At 26.8% G+C, this 17,848-nt stretch overlaps 8 protein-coding genes across 8 annotated transcripts in view; 6 read left to right on the top strand and 2 right to left on the bottom strand.

Annotated features, from left to right (window-relative positions):
• Nucleotides 1-1,995: 1,995 nt before the first annotated feature.
• Nucleotides 1,996-9,802, top strand: GbpC (cGMP binding protein with small GTPase-serine/threonine kinase-dep-rasgef-gram-and two cGMP binding domains; the record flags this gene model as incomplete). Its single annotated transcript, XM_003290648.1, has 3 exons — nucleotides 1,996-3,049; nucleotides 3,122-4,502; nucleotides 4,579-9,802. 3 exons carry the CDS (start codon nucleotides 1,996-1,998, stop codon nucleotides 9,800-9,802), a joined length of 7,659 nt encoding a protein of 2,552 aa, XP_003290696.1.
• Nucleotides 9,803-10,077: 275 nt separating this feature from the next.
• On the bottom strand, nucleotides 10,078-11,847 carry DICPUDRAFT_81424 (uncharacterized protein; the record flags this gene model as incomplete). Its single annotated transcript, XM_003290657.1, has 6 exons — nucleotides 10,078-10,429; nucleotides 10,544-10,802; nucleotides 10,876-11,059; nucleotides 11,134-11,435; nucleotides 11,542-11,576; nucleotides 11,840-11,847. The coding sequence occupies 6 exons, from the start codon at nucleotides 11,845-11,847 to the stop codon at nucleotides 10,078-10,080; spliced, it is 1,140 nt and encodes a 379-aa protein (XP_003290705.1).
• Nucleotides 11,848-12,153: 306 nt separating this feature from the next.
• On the top strand, nucleotides 12,154-12,381 carry DICPUDRAFT_155240 (uncharacterized protein; the record flags this gene model as incomplete). The annotated part of the gene is made up of 1 exon (XM_003290649.1): nucleotides 12,154-12,381. The coding sequence occupies one exon, from the start codon at nucleotides 12,154-12,156 to the stop codon at nucleotides 12,379-12,381; it is 228 nt and encodes a 75-aa protein (XP_003290697.1).
• Nucleotides 12,382-12,438: 57 nt separating this feature from the next.
• Nucleotides 12,439-12,775, top strand: DICPUDRAFT_155241 (uncharacterized protein; the record flags this gene model as incomplete). The annotated part of the gene is made up of 2 exons (XM_003290650.1): nucleotides 12,439-12,507; nucleotides 12,536-12,775. 2 exons carry the CDS (start codon nucleotides 12,439-12,441, stop codon nucleotides 12,773-12,775), a joined length of 309 nt encoding a protein of 102 aa, XP_003290698.1.
• Nucleotides 12,776-13,450: 675 nt separating this feature from the next.
• On the top strand, nucleotides 13,451-14,212 carry DICPUDRAFT_155242 (uncharacterized protein; the record flags this gene model as incomplete). Its single annotated transcript, XM_003290651.1, has 1 exon — nucleotides 13,451-14,212. The coding sequence occupies one exon, from the start codon at nucleotides 13,451-13,453 to the stop codon at nucleotides 14,210-14,212; it is 762 nt and encodes a 253-aa protein (XP_003290699.1).
• A 664-nt stretch (nucleotides 14,213-14,876) lies between these two features.
• Nucleotides 14,877-15,695, top strand: DICPUDRAFT_81426 (uncharacterized protein; the record flags this gene model as incomplete). Its single annotated transcript, XM_003290652.1, has 1 exon — nucleotides 14,877-15,695. The coding sequence occupies one exon, from the start codon at nucleotides 14,877-14,879 to the stop codon at nucleotides 15,693-15,695; it is 819 nt and encodes a 272-aa protein (XP_003290700.1).
• A 219-nt stretch (nucleotides 15,696-15,914) lies between these two features.
• Nucleotides 15,915-16,674, top strand: DICPUDRAFT_37788 (uncharacterized protein; the record flags this gene model as incomplete). Its single annotated transcript, XM_003290653.1, has 2 exons — nucleotides 15,915-16,206; nucleotides 16,283-16,674. The coding sequence occupies 2 exons, from the start codon at nucleotides 15,915-15,917 to the stop codon at nucleotides 16,672-16,674; spliced, it is 684 nt and encodes a 227-aa protein (XP_003290701.1).
• A 136-nt stretch (nucleotides 16,675-16,810) lies between these two features.
• Nucleotides 16,811-17,848, bottom strand: part of DICPUDRAFT_155244 (uncharacterized protein) — a gene marked incomplete at both ends in the record, with an annotated part of 2,509 nt that continues 1,471 nt past the window's right edge. Inside the window, one exon of the mRNA XM_003290658.1 lies at nucleotides 16,811-17,812. Coding sequence (XP_003290706.1) covers nucleotides 16,811-17,812 — 1,002 coding nt within the window. The remainder of the gene's footprint in view (nucleotides 17,813-17,848) is intronic.

Consider the following 17,848-nt stretch of genomic DNA (forward strand, 5'->3'; position numbering starts at 1 on the left):
AAATAATAAATCTTTTTTATACTTTTTATAAAATCTTTTTTATATTAATTTTATCATATGATTAAAAAACAAAAAAAAAGTTAAAAAAAATTTCAAAAAAAAAAAAATAAAGAAAAGAAAAAAAATAAAATTTAAATAGATTTTTTTTTTTTTCAAGAAATAAAATAAACCCGAGCACCCAGTTTATATAAAAATAGTCAATCAATACCAAAAATCCCCTTACAACACTGAATGTTGAAATTTTGATTATAATAAAATAAAAAATAAAAAATAAAAAAAGGTAATTTTGTGTTTTAATAATCAGAATATATGTTGTTATATTGGCTCTTTCTTTGTTGTGTAGATATAGATATTTGGGGGTGTGTTGTTGAAAGTATTAATTTTAACACAAGGTTATAACCTAAAAAAAAAAAATTTTCAAGTAAACAATTTTATAAAAAAATTTTTTTTTTTTTTTTTTTTTTTTTTTTTTTTTTTAAAAAAAAAATTAATTTTAATACTATAATTTGATTACAAACAATCAAAAATAAGCAAACAAATATATAAATAAATAATTATTTTGTTTTTTATTTGTTTTCAATCCAATTTTATTTTTTTATTATAATCAATAAAAATTATGTAAATCTACAATAATTTATTTAAAAATTGAAACAGAAAGAAAATATGATGGTTTTTTTGGGTCTATCTACATCTTGGTGTGATCTCGCCAATTGATTTACGATTTTTTCTAAAATTAATAAAATAAATTTTTCAAAAAAAAAAAATGATTGTGTGTAATTATTAAATTTAGTGTAATTTTATGTGCATTTTTTATGTTCAATTATAATTTTTTTTAAAGTTTAAAAAGTACATAATTAATAAAAAAAAAAAAAAAAAAGTGAAACAATGATTTAAATTGAACTAACAATAAAATCAATATGCAAAGTTGATTCTATAATTATCATAAATTCTTAAAGAAGAGGGTGATTATCTATAATTATTATTTTTTTTTTTTTTTCATTATTTTTTTTTTTTTATATATATTTATTCAAAAAAAAAAAACAATTATTTTTATTATTTAAAAAAATAAAAAAAAAAAAACAAAAAAAAATAAAAAAAAAAAACTTTTTTTAAATTTTTTTTATTTTTTTTTTTAGAATTTTTTATATTTTTCAATACAAAACATAAAACTCTATTTATATGATTTATTAATAATTAGAGTGTTGTTTCAAAATATATAATAAAATATATTATAAATATATTTATATATTTTTATATATTATATTTTTTTAGAAAAAAAATATATATAAAATATTTATTTTTTAGTTAAATCACAACTAATAATATTTGTTATTATTCAAATCAGTAATATACATTTTTTAATAGTTTGTTATAGTTTTTTTTTTTTTTTTATCATTTTTTTTTATTTCTTTTTATCACATAATAATCTTTACTTTTTTCCACACATACATCAATTTTGTTTTTATTTTTTTTTCGTATACACATACACACATTGAGAAAGAAAAAAATAAATCACATTTAATTTTTTTTTCAATCAATAAAGCAACACACACACACACACATTTTACACACACCTCACACTCAAAAACCCCACTCAAACAAAACTACATTTTATTTTTTTATATTATTATTATTTTTTTTTTTATTGTTTTTATTATTTAAAATTTTTTTATAAAATTAAACACACACAAAAAAAAAAACAATAATTATATAAAGTTGTTTAATAGTAATAATATCTCTATTTATAACTTATTTATATATACTTATATATTTATAAAATACTCTTGTGTAATATTATTGTATAATTATTTTATATAAAAACAAAACAAAACAGAAAAAAATCAAACCAAAATAGTGTTGATATAATTGTTTTTGTTTTTTTTAATTCATAGAATCAAATTAATTATATATTTTTTATATTTTTTTAATTTCAAAATTTTTTTTTTGTTTTTTAAAAAATTGTTGTTGTTAATAAAAAATATTTATTATTAAAAAATGTCAACAAAGCAAAAACAACTAAAATTCCATGACTACCAATTTACATCAACCAAGGATGAAGCATTTAAAAGATCAGAAAGATATATACACCAGTTTTTAAATAAAAATTTATTAAAGAAAAAAGATGGAACATTAGGTACACCAGAGGAATTGTTAACATTAATTCAACAGGCCAATATTAATTTAGGTGCATATTCGTCAACAAGCAGTGGCAGTACAATGGGGGCAATGTTAAATCACACAGTTTCGACTATCAATTTAGGGTCAAGTAATGGAGGTGTACCAAATAGTATTAGTAGTGGAGGCCACACAACAACAGTGGCTACCGTGAGCACCCACATTACCTCACATCATCACAGTGGTAGTGGTAATTTAGCAGGTACAGCAACTACTGGTGGTAATAATAATAATACTTCAACAACTACCATTTCAATTACAAGTAGTCCAACCACATCCAGTGCATCACCTTCTCAAACATCAACCACCACATTGGCATTAAATAACAGTAACAGCAGTGTAGGAAGTGGTTCACAAAATGCATCTGATACAGCCCAAATCGATATCGAATTTCATTTATCATACACTCAACTTGTACAATTACCACAAAGTATTTTCAATTTGGTTTGGATTCAAAAATTGGTATTGACTCATCACAATATTAAAACCTTAAGCGAAGATATTGGCAAGCTTCAACAACTTCAAGTATTGATTTTAGAAAATAATAGACTCATCAGTTTACCACAGTCGATAGGTGATTTAGTCAATTTAAAGAGATTGGAAATTGATAACAATCATTTGGTATCTTTATGTTCTTTAGAGCGTTTGTCAAAACTTGAAGTACTCTCTGTAAATAATAATAAATTAACTTTACTTCCAACTTCCATAGCCTCTTTAACCAGTTTAAAAACTTTAAATATCAAACAAAATCCAATTATAACTCCACCATCAACTGTAATTTCAAAGGGTTTAAAAGATATTGTTTCATTTTTAAGAGAATTAGAAACAGGTGCTAGACCATGCTTAAGATCAAAATTAGTAGTATTGGGTGATCGTAAGTTTTAAAAAATTAAATCAATATTTCCATAAATATCATATTAATTTTTTTTTTTTTTCCATAATTTAGCTGGTGTTGGTAAAACTTCTGTAATTCAATGTATAAAAGGAAAAAAGAAAAAACAAACAAATAATAATGTAAATATAAATAATAATGGATCAGAAATTGGTATTGAAATTGATCAATACGATTTTGACATAGTTGATGAAGATGATAAGAAACGAAGAGTCATTACATTATCAACATGGGATATCGCAAATCAAGATGTTTACTTTTCATCAAGTCAACTATTCGACTCAGAAAGATCAGTTTATATTGTAGTATTTAGTTTAAATAATGACGATTTCTCAGCAATAGAATATTGGCTCCATTGTATAATGAGTACCTCACCAAATTCACCAATTGTATTAGTAGGCACCCATATCGATGAATTTGAAAATTTAAATGTTGTCAATGCGGTATTAGAGTCTGTTGCTTCACGTTTCCAAAAAAGATTTTCAAATATTCAAGCAATTATCTCTGTCAGTTGTACTACTGGTTACGATGTCGATAAACTTAGACAGTTAATTGAAGAGATCATCAAAGCTCAACCATACCTCAAGGAGAAAGTACCATCTAGTTTCTTTACATTAGAAGAGGCTTTAATCGAAGTTAAAAAGAAAAGAATTCCACCAGTAATGATGTGGCAAGAATATATAAATCTAGCCAATATTTGTAATCTTAAAGATAGCGTTCAAATTCAACGTGCCACCGAATTTCTTCACAACATTGGCAGTATTGTCTATTTCAACGATTTAAATAGCTCTGTTGGTAAAATGGTTATTCTCGATCAACAATGGATAATCAATTGTATGTCCTCTTTAATCACATCAAAAGTTTTAATAAATAATTGTAATGGTATCGTAAGACAGTCAGATTTAGAATTAGTTTGGAAAGCTCCAACATATCCAGAACACCTCCATAGCGCACTCCTTTCCATAATGCAAGCTTTTGAAATTTGTCGTCCACTATCACCATCCGATTTGGTTAAACCCGATGAAATCAACGATAAAGAAGTCATTGGTGACCGTAATTTAGTTCCAAACTTATTATCAGATAATAATTCAAATATAATAACCCAATGGGATGATTTTATCGATCCAGATACTATCCTTTTAAATAGACAATATCATTTACCATTCCTCCCAGAGAAATTTTTTGGTAAACTCATTATTCATTTAATGAATTTCACAAAAGTAGAATCCTGTTACAAAAGAGTTGTTGTGGTTAGAAATAACGATGGCCATGAAGCTTTAATCGAATTAAAAACTATAAAGGAAAAAGATGGTTCCTCAAAGAAAGTATTAACTGTTGATGTTCGTGGTATGGTAGCTCCAGTATCATTATTAAGAATTGTTACCGATACAATTGAATCATTGTTTTCACAATGGTATAAATTAAATATTAAAAGGTAAGAAATAAAATTATAAATAATAATAATAATAATTAAATACATTAAACTAATAATTTCATCATTAAAAATATAGATATATAAGTTGTTATGAATGTGCAATTTTATATGATAGAAATCCAACTTTATTCACAATCGAAGAGTGTGAGTTTGCAGTAATTGACGGTAAAACAGTACTAACATGTCATCAAAAATCAGATTCAGAAAGGGTTTCAACATCGCACCGTTTGAAATTAGATATTTTAGCACCAGATATTTCAATGGTTGATATTCCAATACCAAGATTTGATTTAAAGGAAATTAAAATTTCAAAAGAAGTAGGTCGTGGTGCATTTGGTATAGTTTATGAAGCAGAATGGAGAAATGATTATATAGCACTCAAGAAATTATTATTACCAACTACAGGCGGTGATAGTGCCGATGGTCAACCCGAACCAGATGCAGCAGCCCTTATGGAAGATCGTCTTAAAGTATTCCGTGAATTCCGTCACGAAGTCTATAGTATGAGCAGATTAAATCATCCAAATGTTATGAAGATTAGTGGTTTCTGTATTCAACCTCTTTGCATGGCCTTGGAATATGTACGTTATGGTTCACTTTATAGTTTACTTTCAAATAATACAATCGAAATTGGCTGGGGTCTTCGTTTACAAATTGCTATAGAAATCGCCAAAGGTATGCAACATCTTCACTCTCACAATCCTCCAGTTATTCATCGTGACTTGAAATCCCCAAATGTTTTATTAAATGGTATCACTGAAGGCTCAAATAACGTTGCAACAATCATCGATTTTGGTACATCCACAGCTTTATATGGTGGTGCTGCTTTAATTCGTTGCGTTGATCAACCACTTTGGCTTGCTCCAGAGGTTCTTGCCTGCACTGCTTATAGCGAACCAAGTGATGTTTATTCATTTGGTATCATTCTTTGGGAGTTATACACTCGTGCTCATCCATTTGATGAATTTTCATTTGGCCAATGGATGTCTAAATTAGAAGATGAGATTATTCGTGGTCTTCGTCCTACTATTCCTTCAACATGTCCTCCAGAGTACGTAGAGTTAATTCAAAGTTGTTGGACTCACGAACCAAATAGCAGACCAACCTTTACCTCAATTGTCGAAGCACTTGGTCAAATCAAAAAGAAGTTTGCTCCATTACCTTTCACTCATCCACCACATATCAGAAATATGATGAGAAAATCAAGATCATCCTCCATCTCCGAAGCAATGTTACCAAGTAATTTATTACACTTAAATTTAAATGGCATTAATGGCGGAAGTAAAGATACCAGCGTTCTTAGTGGTAGTCCAACTGCTACCGGTACTCTTAGTGCTACAATGATCACATCTACAAGCCTTTCAAAAGATAGCATTTTATCATCAAGTTTAACTGGTCGTGATATTTTAAATAGTAGTAGAGATAACTCATTATTAACAGCATCATCATTGGGTAATAATACCTCAACCTCATCATTAGCCTCCTTGGTTTCAAATAATAGTGGTATGCATCACTCACCATCTGCATCAGAAAACTTAAATGACCTTCATTTCGAAACTGATACTATAGACTTTTTCCAAGATATCTTCACAGAAGAAGAAAATGAACAACCATATCCATTTGCCGACGATGATCAACAAAAAGGTATCCTCTTTGGTTTTGATGAAGAGCAACAAAGTAGCAGCAGTAGTGGTAGTGCTATTGTTTCAAACAACAGTTCAGTTTCTATAATTATTGCAGCCACAATGGCCAAGATGATCGAAATGATGACTAAAGGCGAAAGTTCAGCCACAATCAAGAGTGATCAAATTGCAACTCGTAGAAGATCAGACACTGCAGGTAAAAATGGTGTTCCACACACCTGGAGAAATTCAGTTCCATTATCAACAAATACTTGCACCACTTTGGATGAAACTTTTATTGATGATTTCATTTATGTTTATCGTTCATTCGCTACACCAAGAAGTATATTTAAATTATTAGTTCGTAGATTCTTTGGCCCAAGAGGCACCGATAAAGTAGATGGTTTCACTGTTAAGAAATTTGAACAAAAGAAACAAGCAATTCGTCAAGGTATTGCAGTATTCCTTCGTAAATGGGTTGCTGATATTACAGAGTTGGAATTTAGACAAGACGAATTTTGGTTATATCACAATACAGTATCATTCAATAAACAATTTATTAGCCCAGAATTCCCAAATCTTGCTTACCAAATCAATCAAACACTCGCAATTCATGAAGATGAAGTCAATTTAACTAATCAACGTTTCCTTCAAATTGCATTCAGTGAAAGTGAACTCAACTATGAACGTACAAGCTCTTTAACATCATCAATGGTACCACCAAAACCATTTAGAAGTCAAAAGAATTTAGGTAATTTAGGTTCACCAGGTATCGATGGTCCACTTATGTCAAACCAAAGTGATATTTCAAGAGTATTTTTAAATTTAGCAACTGGAATGAGAGACCCATTATTAGGTATTTTAGTTAGAGAAAGAAAGTTCAAAAAGGATAAAGTAAGCACAATTTGTTGCAGTGGTTCGGAAATCATTGATTGGATCACCAAATGTATGCCAATTGAAAGAGCTGATGCAAAATATTTAGTATTGGATATGTTAATGAAACAATTCTTTATTCAACTCTCTGAGGAAGGTTTACCAATCTTTAAAGGAAATCCAAATTTCTCAGATTCACCAACCTCATTCTACATGTTTTTAGAAGATGACCCAGAATTAGTTGCTCGTCAATTTACATTTTTAGAATTAAAATATCTTCATAATATTCATCCAAGAGAATTATTAGGTTTCTCTGTTGGTTTAGTAATGCCAAACGAAAACGAAAAAGATCCAGAAAAATGGAGACAATCAAACTTCCCACACATTTACGATTACTTTAAATGGTTCAACAAGATGACAATGTTGGTTAGTACCGAAATTCTTAGACAACGTGATATTAAACAACGTGCAATCACAATTGAAAAATATATTTCAGTTGCACTCGAATACCTTTCACTTTGGAATTTCAATGGTATTATGCAAGTTCTCAGTTCACTTCATAGTGAACCAATTTCACGTCTCACCGTTTCTTGGTCAAAAGTTTCACAAAAGTATTTAGATTGTTTCCACGACCTTTCACGTCTCATGTTACCAGAATCAAATTATCTCCCATTACGTTCTGCCTTAGCCCAAAAACCAAATACTTTTATTGTATCACCTGCCTATCCAAATATTGCAAGCTATATGACTCACTCCATCTGCCCAACCGTTCCATTTTTAGGTGCATTAATTGCTGATCTTTCTCAAACATGCACAGAGAACCCAACATTTATTAGTAGCGGTGGTGAAAAAATGATTAACATTCTTCGTGTTAAACGTTTATCTAAAAAGATGAAAATGTTTAAAGAATATAAAGAAATGCCAACTGTATACTCTCCAGCACTTCCCAGCGTCCCATTGCAATATTATGAACATTATGTCAACGAGTTAAAAGCATTAGATCATCTTCAACTTGACCGTCTCTCTGAAATAGAAAAGAAATTAGAAATAGTAGCAGAAAAAATGGGTACAACCGAACAAGAAAAAGAAAATGATGGTAATAATAATCTAACAGGTTCAAACTTTTTTGGTAGTGGTTCTGATGAATTAACAGAACGTGATTGGACCATTCTTTTAACCAATGCCTCAGTTATTACTTATAGTCGTGGTGATGTTGTCATGGAAGAAAATGCTATTAATACTCATCTCTATCGTATTAAATCTGGTGCAATTTCTGTAGAGAAAAAAGATAAAGACGGACTTAATGTTAAAGTAGCTACCATGTTAGCACCAAAAATGTTTGGTGAAATGTCATTCTTAGGTAATAAAACTACTGCTCGTTTAACTGTAGAGGAAGAATCTGATCTCTATGTTATGGATATTCCATTCCTTAATAACCTCTTTAATAGTCATCCACGTCTTGGTGCTAAATTCTATAAGATTATGGCCAATCAATTAGCAATCCGTCTAAAGAACCTCCCATGGTCCAAACCAAAACAAAATGGTAGTAATAGCAATAACAACGGTAATATTCAAAATGGTCCAGATAATATTTTAGGTACCACACCAACTGGTTCAGGTGGTATTTTAACAAATCAAAACCTTTCAAATATAATTTCATCCGCATCAAGCACACCACCAGCCTCACCAAGAGGACCAACTATGCAAGCTCCAGGACCAAACCCATTATTAAACAATATTCACCCAACCATTCAACATCGTGCATCATCAGCTAACCTTGTTCCACATCCAAGTCAACCAACACACCGTCCATCCAATGCCAACTTCCACCTATTATCAGGTAATAATAATACACCACGTGGTGATGGTGGCCGTAGCGGTAGTGTAAATTTCGGTCGTACCCAAACATCAACCTCACCATTAAATGAAAACTTTGGTGGAGCACCTGTAATGAAAAAGAATGATCAAGAATTTTGTCAACGTTTCTCATTAGAAGGTGAAATTGTTATTAAAGATTATCCATGTTCATTAAATCGTTCAGGTAGACTTTACATTTCCCAACAACACGTTTGTTTTTACAGTAAATTCTTTGGTTATAAGACAAAGAAAGTTATTCCATTCAAAAATATCGATAATTTGATCTGTGTAAATGTAAATCAATTAGAATTAACTCGTATTAAAAATACAGTTCCAAGTATTTATCGTTTAACCTTCCAAAACAATAGAGATCGTGAAGACGCCTTCAGTATGATCCAAATCCTTCATCAATCATCAAAACAATCAAATTCAACCTCTGATGAAATCAAAAACAAATTAGCTCAAGAACGTAAAAAAGTTAATAATCTCACTCTTAAAACCCGTAGCAATAAAAATAAAGGTGACGAACTCACCAAAGAAGACTGGGAACTCATTGGTTGCGAAGGATCTCGTTCAACAAATTATAAAAAAGATGAAGTTATTATTCGTGAAGGTGAACGTATGCAAAAGATTTTCCAAATTGGTAAAGGTGTTTGTAGAATTGAAAAATCCGTACCAATTGCACCAGGTTCTAGCGAAATGAAAAAAGTAGTTTTAGGTACAATGAAACAAGATGATACTTTTGGTGAAATCACTTATCTCCTTAATGGTGAAACAACTGCCGACGTTATCTCTGACTCTGATCAAACCGAAGTTTATACCATCGAGGGCCAATTTGTAAATATATTATTCGATTTAAATCCTGCCTTAGCTTCAAAATGGTTCAAATATTTAGCTACTGCCTTAAACAAAACCTTAATAGAAAGAGAATCACAACTTTATGCTTAAATAATAAACTAAAATATAATATATTGATCAAAAAAAAAAAAGAGAAATAATTATAAATAATATATAGTAATATTAAAATATTTTAAATAAAACCTGTAATATATAGTATAATTTATATTATATAAAAATAAAATTTACTTTTATTAAATACTATTAAAACTTTTTTAAACTTTAGAAACAATATAAACAGATAAAGATAAAAAAAGGAATTATTCCACAATCTTTTTTAAAAAAATTTTATATTTGTTTTATTTATTATAATTTATTATTGCAATTTATTTACTGAATTTGTTTTTTGGGAGTTGGAGAGGGGCGGTTAATCTAACTGATCTCTTATCTGCATTTACTCTCATAATCTTGCAACCAACACGTGCAAAATGTTTTTCAAATGTATTAGAAGTAAGTGAAAGAGCTTGAGAAAGTAATGTAATATCTGAAATTTGGAAATCTTCTAATTTTAATGCAAAAATAGCTAAATAATTGTAAATCTTTAATTTGTCGTCTTGTGAAATTATATATTTCTTGTTACCAGTTTTACTACCAAATAATGAAACTAAAAATGAAATAATATCATTGGTGCAACCTTCTTTTAATAATGGGTCATGGCTACCTCTTGATTTCATTAATCTGAAAAAAAAAAAAAAAAATTAATATTTATATTAATTTTTATAAAACTATTTCTATCCTTCTTGTTATGCTGTTATGCTAAAATATCTATTATGAATAAAAATTGAAACTTACATCATAGTATACCACATAAATGTTAAAATTTTACATTTGTATACAATTAAATCTTCATCTTTTTCGTCTTTCATTAAATCTAATTGATTTTTAAAGTATTCTGGTAAATATGCTGGTGCTTCTGATTTTTCGTAAAGGATATCTAAAAATGTTTGATGATTAATTGCAAAGAAAATTCTTGGTGGAAGAATAGCTTCAATATTATAAATTTCATCGGCTTTATTAGTTTCTGCATCAAAATCTGGTAAATCAAATGGTTCTAAAAAATTATAAAATATCAAATTAATATATTTTAAAACAAACATCATATCTATAATAATATATTGACATACTTTCATCAGATTCTTTATCTGCCAATTCATTTTTAACATCTGCAATTGATTGGGTGGTTTTTTCATAATCTAAGTTTTCTACATTTTCCATTTCTAATTTTTGCATCTTCTTCTTGGTAACTTTAGAACCAAAACTTTCTGCTAATTTCTTAACTTTATCATAACGTTCTTCTCTTGATAAACCCTATTATTTTTAAAAATATTAGCTTTATTATGTTCCTGTCATTATACTATAATAATATTTTATATTATACATACAGATGAGGAGTCTAATGTTAATTTATAACCAATAACAGATTGTTCCATTGATAAAATTTTTGATGGAACAATTTTTAATTGTTTAGTAGCTTTATCGAAAATACCAATAGCATATTTTGTTAATTTTGAATCATTATCTTGTGATTCATATTCTAATTGATCTGTAGAGGTAATAATAGTTCTCTTTTTTTTGTTGTGTGATAAACTAACAAATTCTGGATCATTTTCGACAAATGAAAGTGGTGGTAAACCTTGTGAGAATTTTAAAACAGCTGGTTTATTGCTGCCTAATTCTTTATCTTCTAATATTTTGATTGATAAACGTTGACATTTTTATATATATTTATGATTTTATTTTATTATTATTATTTGAAAATAACCAAAATTTTAAAATTTTTTTTTTTAAACCTTTTTTAATTTTATCAAAAATATTTGTTTGTTTTCTAAAAATGTAAAATTTTAAAATAAAAAAAAAAAAAAAAAAACCCTTCGGTTTTTTAAAAAATTATTTTTTTTTATAAATTTAATTTTCTTTTTTTTTTTTTTTTTTTTTTTTTTTTTAATTTTTTATGGAAATACAATGAATTAAGAAATATTTAATTTTTAAAAACAATCTAATTTCATGAATCATCAAATAAATAATAATTTATTTTACCCAATAATAAAAAATAATTATTATAATAAATATTAAATAAAATTATTTTACCCTACCATTCATTAAGGAAATATATAATGATATCACGACACGCGGAACTTAAATCAAACAAAAATTACTTTATTTTTTTTTAAGGGGATATTTTTGTTTAAGTTTTTATGATAATTGACAACTTTGATTGATATTATTTTTCTTTTCCATGAAGATATTTAATAATATCTTTTCCAAATTATTCATTTAAGTTATTTAAAATTTTTTTTTATTTTTTTTATATATATAACCAACTCATTTAAATTTTTATATATTAACTATTCATTATTACAGAAATAAATATTAAATTAGATAAAATAAATAAATAAAATAAAATGAAATTTAAAAGTATTATATTTTTATTATTAATTATTTCTACATTATTCATTAGTGGAGGTTGGGGCCTAACCTCTACAAGTAGCAATGGAGGATCAACAACTAGTGGAAACTCAACAACAAGTGGGGGATCATCAACTGGGGGATCAACAACTGGAGGATCAACAACCAGTGGAAACTCAACAACCAGTGGAGGATCATCAACAGGTGATATTGATTCAGAATAAGTTTCTATTTTGACATGTAACTCTAATCAAGGGTGCCAATATATAATAAGAAAAAAAATGAAAATTGGTGAGGTTGTAGAAGATACAACAAATGGTAATAGTTTTATTTATTTTGGAAATCATAGAGTATGTTATTCCGTTCGTTATTCCGAAGATGGGTGGAGATGGTACATCACGTTGTAAAAACTATTGTTTCCAAGCAAACCCAAAAACAAATTATATTACTGAGGACATCGAATTTTTGGTATCATATGACTACTATTGCCGTGCTTTATGGAGATACTCTTACACCATCACTATAGAAGATTCCAGTGTTTCATCTTCGACCAATAATAAACCAACAATACTATTGGGACTATCAATACTTCTTATCATGTTTGGTTTATATATTTAAATAAATAAATAAAGTTTTTATCACTGAGCCAAATAACTAAATAAATTTAGATAAAGAAATATCAAACAGTTATTTTTTTTTTATTATTTTAGTTTTAAAATTTTTTTTTTTTTTATTTTTTTTTTTAAAATCGCTGGGATAATTTTTTTTTATAAAATTTTTTTTTATTGAAAATGATTTATATTTATGCAGTGAAATATCATTATGTATTTCTTTTTGAATAAAGCAGGCTTATATTAAATAATTTTATATTATAACTAATATGTATTTGTCAAATCAAAATCTTCTAAAGAATAAGATTCCCTAATAAATTAATTTATTTTATTAGTTTTTTTATTGTATTCGCATAAAAATAGATAAAAAAAAAAATTAGATATTTATTTTATCATTTTCTATTAAATTTTTTATTATTATAATTAAATTCCCTGGTTTTAAAAATATTAAACTTAAATCTAAAATTTTTTTTAAAAAAGTAGTTTTTTTTTAAGATTTTATGATAATTGGCCATTTTGATTTGATATTGTTTCTCTATTATTCAAGCTAATATTTATTAATATCTTTTCCGTTTTTAAGTTACCGAAATTTTTTTTTTTTTTTAATTTTTTTTATAAAAAATCTATAAATTCTATTTATTATTTTTTTATAATAGATATATAAATAAATAAATAAAAAAAAATGAAATTAAAAAGTATATTAATTTTAGTATTAATAATTGTTTTTTCATTATTCATTAGTGGGGGTTGGGGCCAAACTTATGCAAACAGTAATAGTGGGTTAACAGCTAGCGGAGGCTCAACAGATAGCCATGGATCAAGCAATGGAAACTATACATCAAGCGAAGGATCACACCATGGAAACTATACATCAAGTGAAGGATCACACCATGGAAACCATACATCTAGCGAAGGATCACACCATGGAAGCTATACATCAAGTGAGGGATTAAATGGAGGTGGTAACAATTGTCCATACCCAAATGATAGAAATTCAACAACAAACGATAATGCTGCAGAATTCGTTTCTATTTCGTTATGTTCTGATGATAAACAATGCACTGATATAGTTAGAAGAAGAATGAAAGTTGGCGAGGTGGTAAAAGATTCAAATAATAACAGTTTTGTTTATGTTGGGGATCATAAAGTATGTTATTCCGTTTATTATTCCAGAGATGGTTGTTTGGGTGGTGATGGTACCTCAAGATGTGAAAACTATTGTTTCCAAGCAACCCCCAAAACAAATAATATGGTTATCGTTATGAGGGAGTTTTTAAATTATTATTGCAGTCAATATTTAAAAACATCTTACTATATCACTATTGGCGAGCCCAGTAGCCATTCTAACAGCTTTGGTGACTCTGTTTCGTCTTCAACAAAAATTAAACCAACAATACTATTGGGACTATCAATACTTCTTATCATGTTTGGTTTATATAATTAAATAAATAAATAAAGTTTTTATCACTGAACAAAAATAACTAAATAAAAATTTAGATAAAAAAATATCCAACAGTTGTGGTTTTAAAAATTTTTTTTTATTTTTATTTTTTTTTTTAAAATCGCTGGGATAATTTTTTTTTTTAAAATTTTTTTTTATTGACAATGATTTATATTTATGCAGCGAAATATCATTATGAAATTCTTTTTGAATAAAGCAGGCGTATATATATTAAATAATTTTATATTATAACTAATATGTATTTGTCAAATCAAAATCTTCTAAAGAATAAGATTCCCTAATAAATTAATTTATTTTAATAGTTTTTTTATTATATTCTCATAAAAATAGATAAAAAAAAAAATTAGATATTTATTTTATCATTTTCTAATAAATTTTTTATTATAATTAAAATCCATAATTTTAAAAACATTCAACTTAAATCTTATAATTTTTTTAAAAAGTAGTTTTTTTTAAGTTTTTATGATAATTGGCCATTTTGATTAGATATTGTTTCTCTATTATTCAAGCTAATATTTATTAATATTTTTTCCGTTTTTAAGTTACCGAAATTTTTTTAAAATTTTTTTTTATATAAATTTTCTCATAATTCTATTTATTATTTTTTTTTTTACAACATAAATAAACAAATAAATAAATAAAAAAAATGAAATTAAAAAGTATATTAATTTTAGTATTAATTATTGTTTTTACATTATTCATTAGTGGAGGTTGGGGCCAAACTTCTGAAAATAGCAATAGAGGGTTAACAGCTAGCGGAAACTCAGCAGATAGCCATGGATCAAGCAATGGTAATTATACATCAAGTGAAGGATCAAGCAGTGGAAACTATACATCAAGTGAAGGATCACACCATGGGAACTCAACATCAAGCGAAGGATCACACCATGGAAACCATACATCAAGCGAAGGATCACACCATGGGAACTCAACATCAAGCGAAGGATCACACCATGGAAACCATACATCAAGTGAAGGTGATAACCATTGTCCAAGCCCAGATAATAGACCAACGACAAGTGATAATACTACAGGATTCGTTTCTATTTCGTTATGTTCTGATAATCAATGCAATGATATAGTTAGAAGAAGAATGAAAGTTGGTGAGGTTGTAGAAGACCCATTATCTCATAACAGTTTTGTTTATGTTGGAAATAATAAACTATGTTATTCAGTTCGTTATACCAAGGATGGTTGTTTGGGTCAAGAAGGTATAGAATTTTGCCAAAACAATTGTTTCCAAGCAACCTCAAGAAAAAATCATCTATATATCGATAAGGCTCTAAAATTATCTTTATTTTGTACTCAATATTCAAAAGAACACTACTCCATCACTGTTGGAGAATACAATAGTGGCACTACTGGCAATCACGATGATGACATAGTTTCATCCTCAACCAAAAATAAACCAACAATACTATTGGGACTATCAATAGTTCTCATCATGTTTGGTTTATATATTTAAATAAATAAATAAAGTTAATTTAAAATTTTGAATTTATTTATTTCGATATTGAAATAAATAAATTCAAAATTTTTTGGATTTTTAGGTAAAAATCTATTTAAAATTTTTTTTTTTATATATTTTTTATAATTTTTTTTGTTTTTTTTTATAAATATTTTTTTGCTGGTCATGATAAATATTTTTCTTTTAAAATTATTTAGTTTTAAACTATTATAACAAATGAATAAAATAAAATATTTAATTGTTTTTTTATCTTTTTTTATAATTTTTGTTAATTCTCAATCATCATCATTAGTATTAATTGAATATTATCAATATAGAGAAGTATGTTCAATTAAAGATTTAGGGTATACAGAACCATCAACACTTTGTCACAATAATACATTACTTTCAAAATCAATAGTAAAGCAATCAGAATGTATAGTTTTTCAAATGGAACCTGCAATTTTTACATATGATCCCAATAATAATCAAATTGTGCAAAAGATTTATTCAGATATAGTTTGTAAAGGTAACAAATATTAGTTTATTTATATTAGTTTGATTTTATTTGTTATTAAATCTTTTTAAAATTAATATTTTAAAAGACTATGTAGATTCGAAAATCCATATAATAGGATCTTGTAATTCAACATGTATGGTGGGCGATGGTCTTATTTATAAAATGTCTTTGGTGGATCAAGTGGAGATTCCTAGTTCAACATTAGTATCAGTAATCTATGGTGACAAATGTAATAAAATATTTAAAAACTCATTTCTAGAAATTGATTATCAATATTTAAATAATTGTCAAGTAGATTACGAGGTAGAACCAATCTACTCAGTTAAAACCTATTGTAACGAAACTTTCATAACAAGTTATATTTATAATGGTTCACTTTGTTCCGGACAAACAACAAATATAGAATATTACCCAATAGTCAATATATGCTCAACGCCAGATAGTCCACTAAATTTTATGCAATTTTGTAATAATTAAAAACAGTTTTATATAAAATATTTTACATACACAAATAATAAGAAAATCTATAAAATGTTTTATTTTAAAGAGACAATGGTTTTTATTTTATTTTTTTTATGAGCTTTTAGCTTGGAGTGAATATTTAGTTTTTTGTTTACAAATTAAGATTGTTGTTTAATACTTCATTTTCTTCTTCTTTAAGTTTCTTTTTAGATTCATCAAAAAATAATAGGCTTTTACATTTTTCATTAGAATCACTTGCACCTTCATTGTCATTTCTTTCTCTTTTCTTTTGGTGTGGTAAAATATCTTCTGATATGGCAGGAATGGTAAACGTGTGTTCATCATTTGAAGGTAATTCATTGATTGTTTTAAATGTTAATGTGACAACAATGTCATCTCTTGTAATTGTTATTGTTGTGGAGGTACCATTGGTTTGTAATAATGACTTTTTGGTATATACATTTATTCCATATGATTCTGGAAGCATTTTATGTGCATTAGATAGATCTTCAAAATCGAATGTTGTTAGAGTTGTCATTTCATCATTACCCTTATTGAAATTATTATTATTATTATTGTTGAAGCTGTTTAAAAATGACATTGGAAAATAAATACAATTTGTAATTTCTGAAACTGATCTATAGGTTTTAACCATTTTTAATAGTTTTTGATAATATTTTAATTCTTCATCTTCATAAATATGATAATGGTTAATAAAGGCTTGTTCTTCCAACTCTGGAGATGTTATTGAATCTGTTTTTGTAATTATATCAAATTCTTTATTATATTGTTGTTTTCTATTATAAAATCTATGAATATGAGTAAATCTTATAAAAATCTCTGAAGATGATTCATTATTTTTATTATTATTATTATTATTATTATTGTTATTATTATTATTATTGTTATTGTTATTATTATTATTATTATTACTGTTATTATTGCCATTATGATAACTATCAATGTTATCATTTCCAACAGGATCTTCAGAGTCCTTTATTTCTTTATCTTTGTTTTCATTTTCTTCCTCTTTTTCATTCTTCATTTTCTTTTTTTTATCATTTTCATTTGGTCCATTTGGTTCATTATTATCTTGTGGTCTGTTTATACCAGTAGATGTCTTAAATATAGTCTTTTTTGGTTTGCCTGTAAACTTTTTTTTAAAAATATGATAGAGTTCTTCAGTAAG

This window comes from Dictyostelium purpureum, assembly GCF_000190715.1.
Source record: "Dictyostelium purpureum unplaced genomic scaffold DICPUscaffold_236, whole genome shotgun sequence".
NCBI lineage: Eukaryota > Evosea > Eumycetozoa > Dictyosteliales > Dictyosteliaceae > Dictyostelium > Dictyostelium purpureum.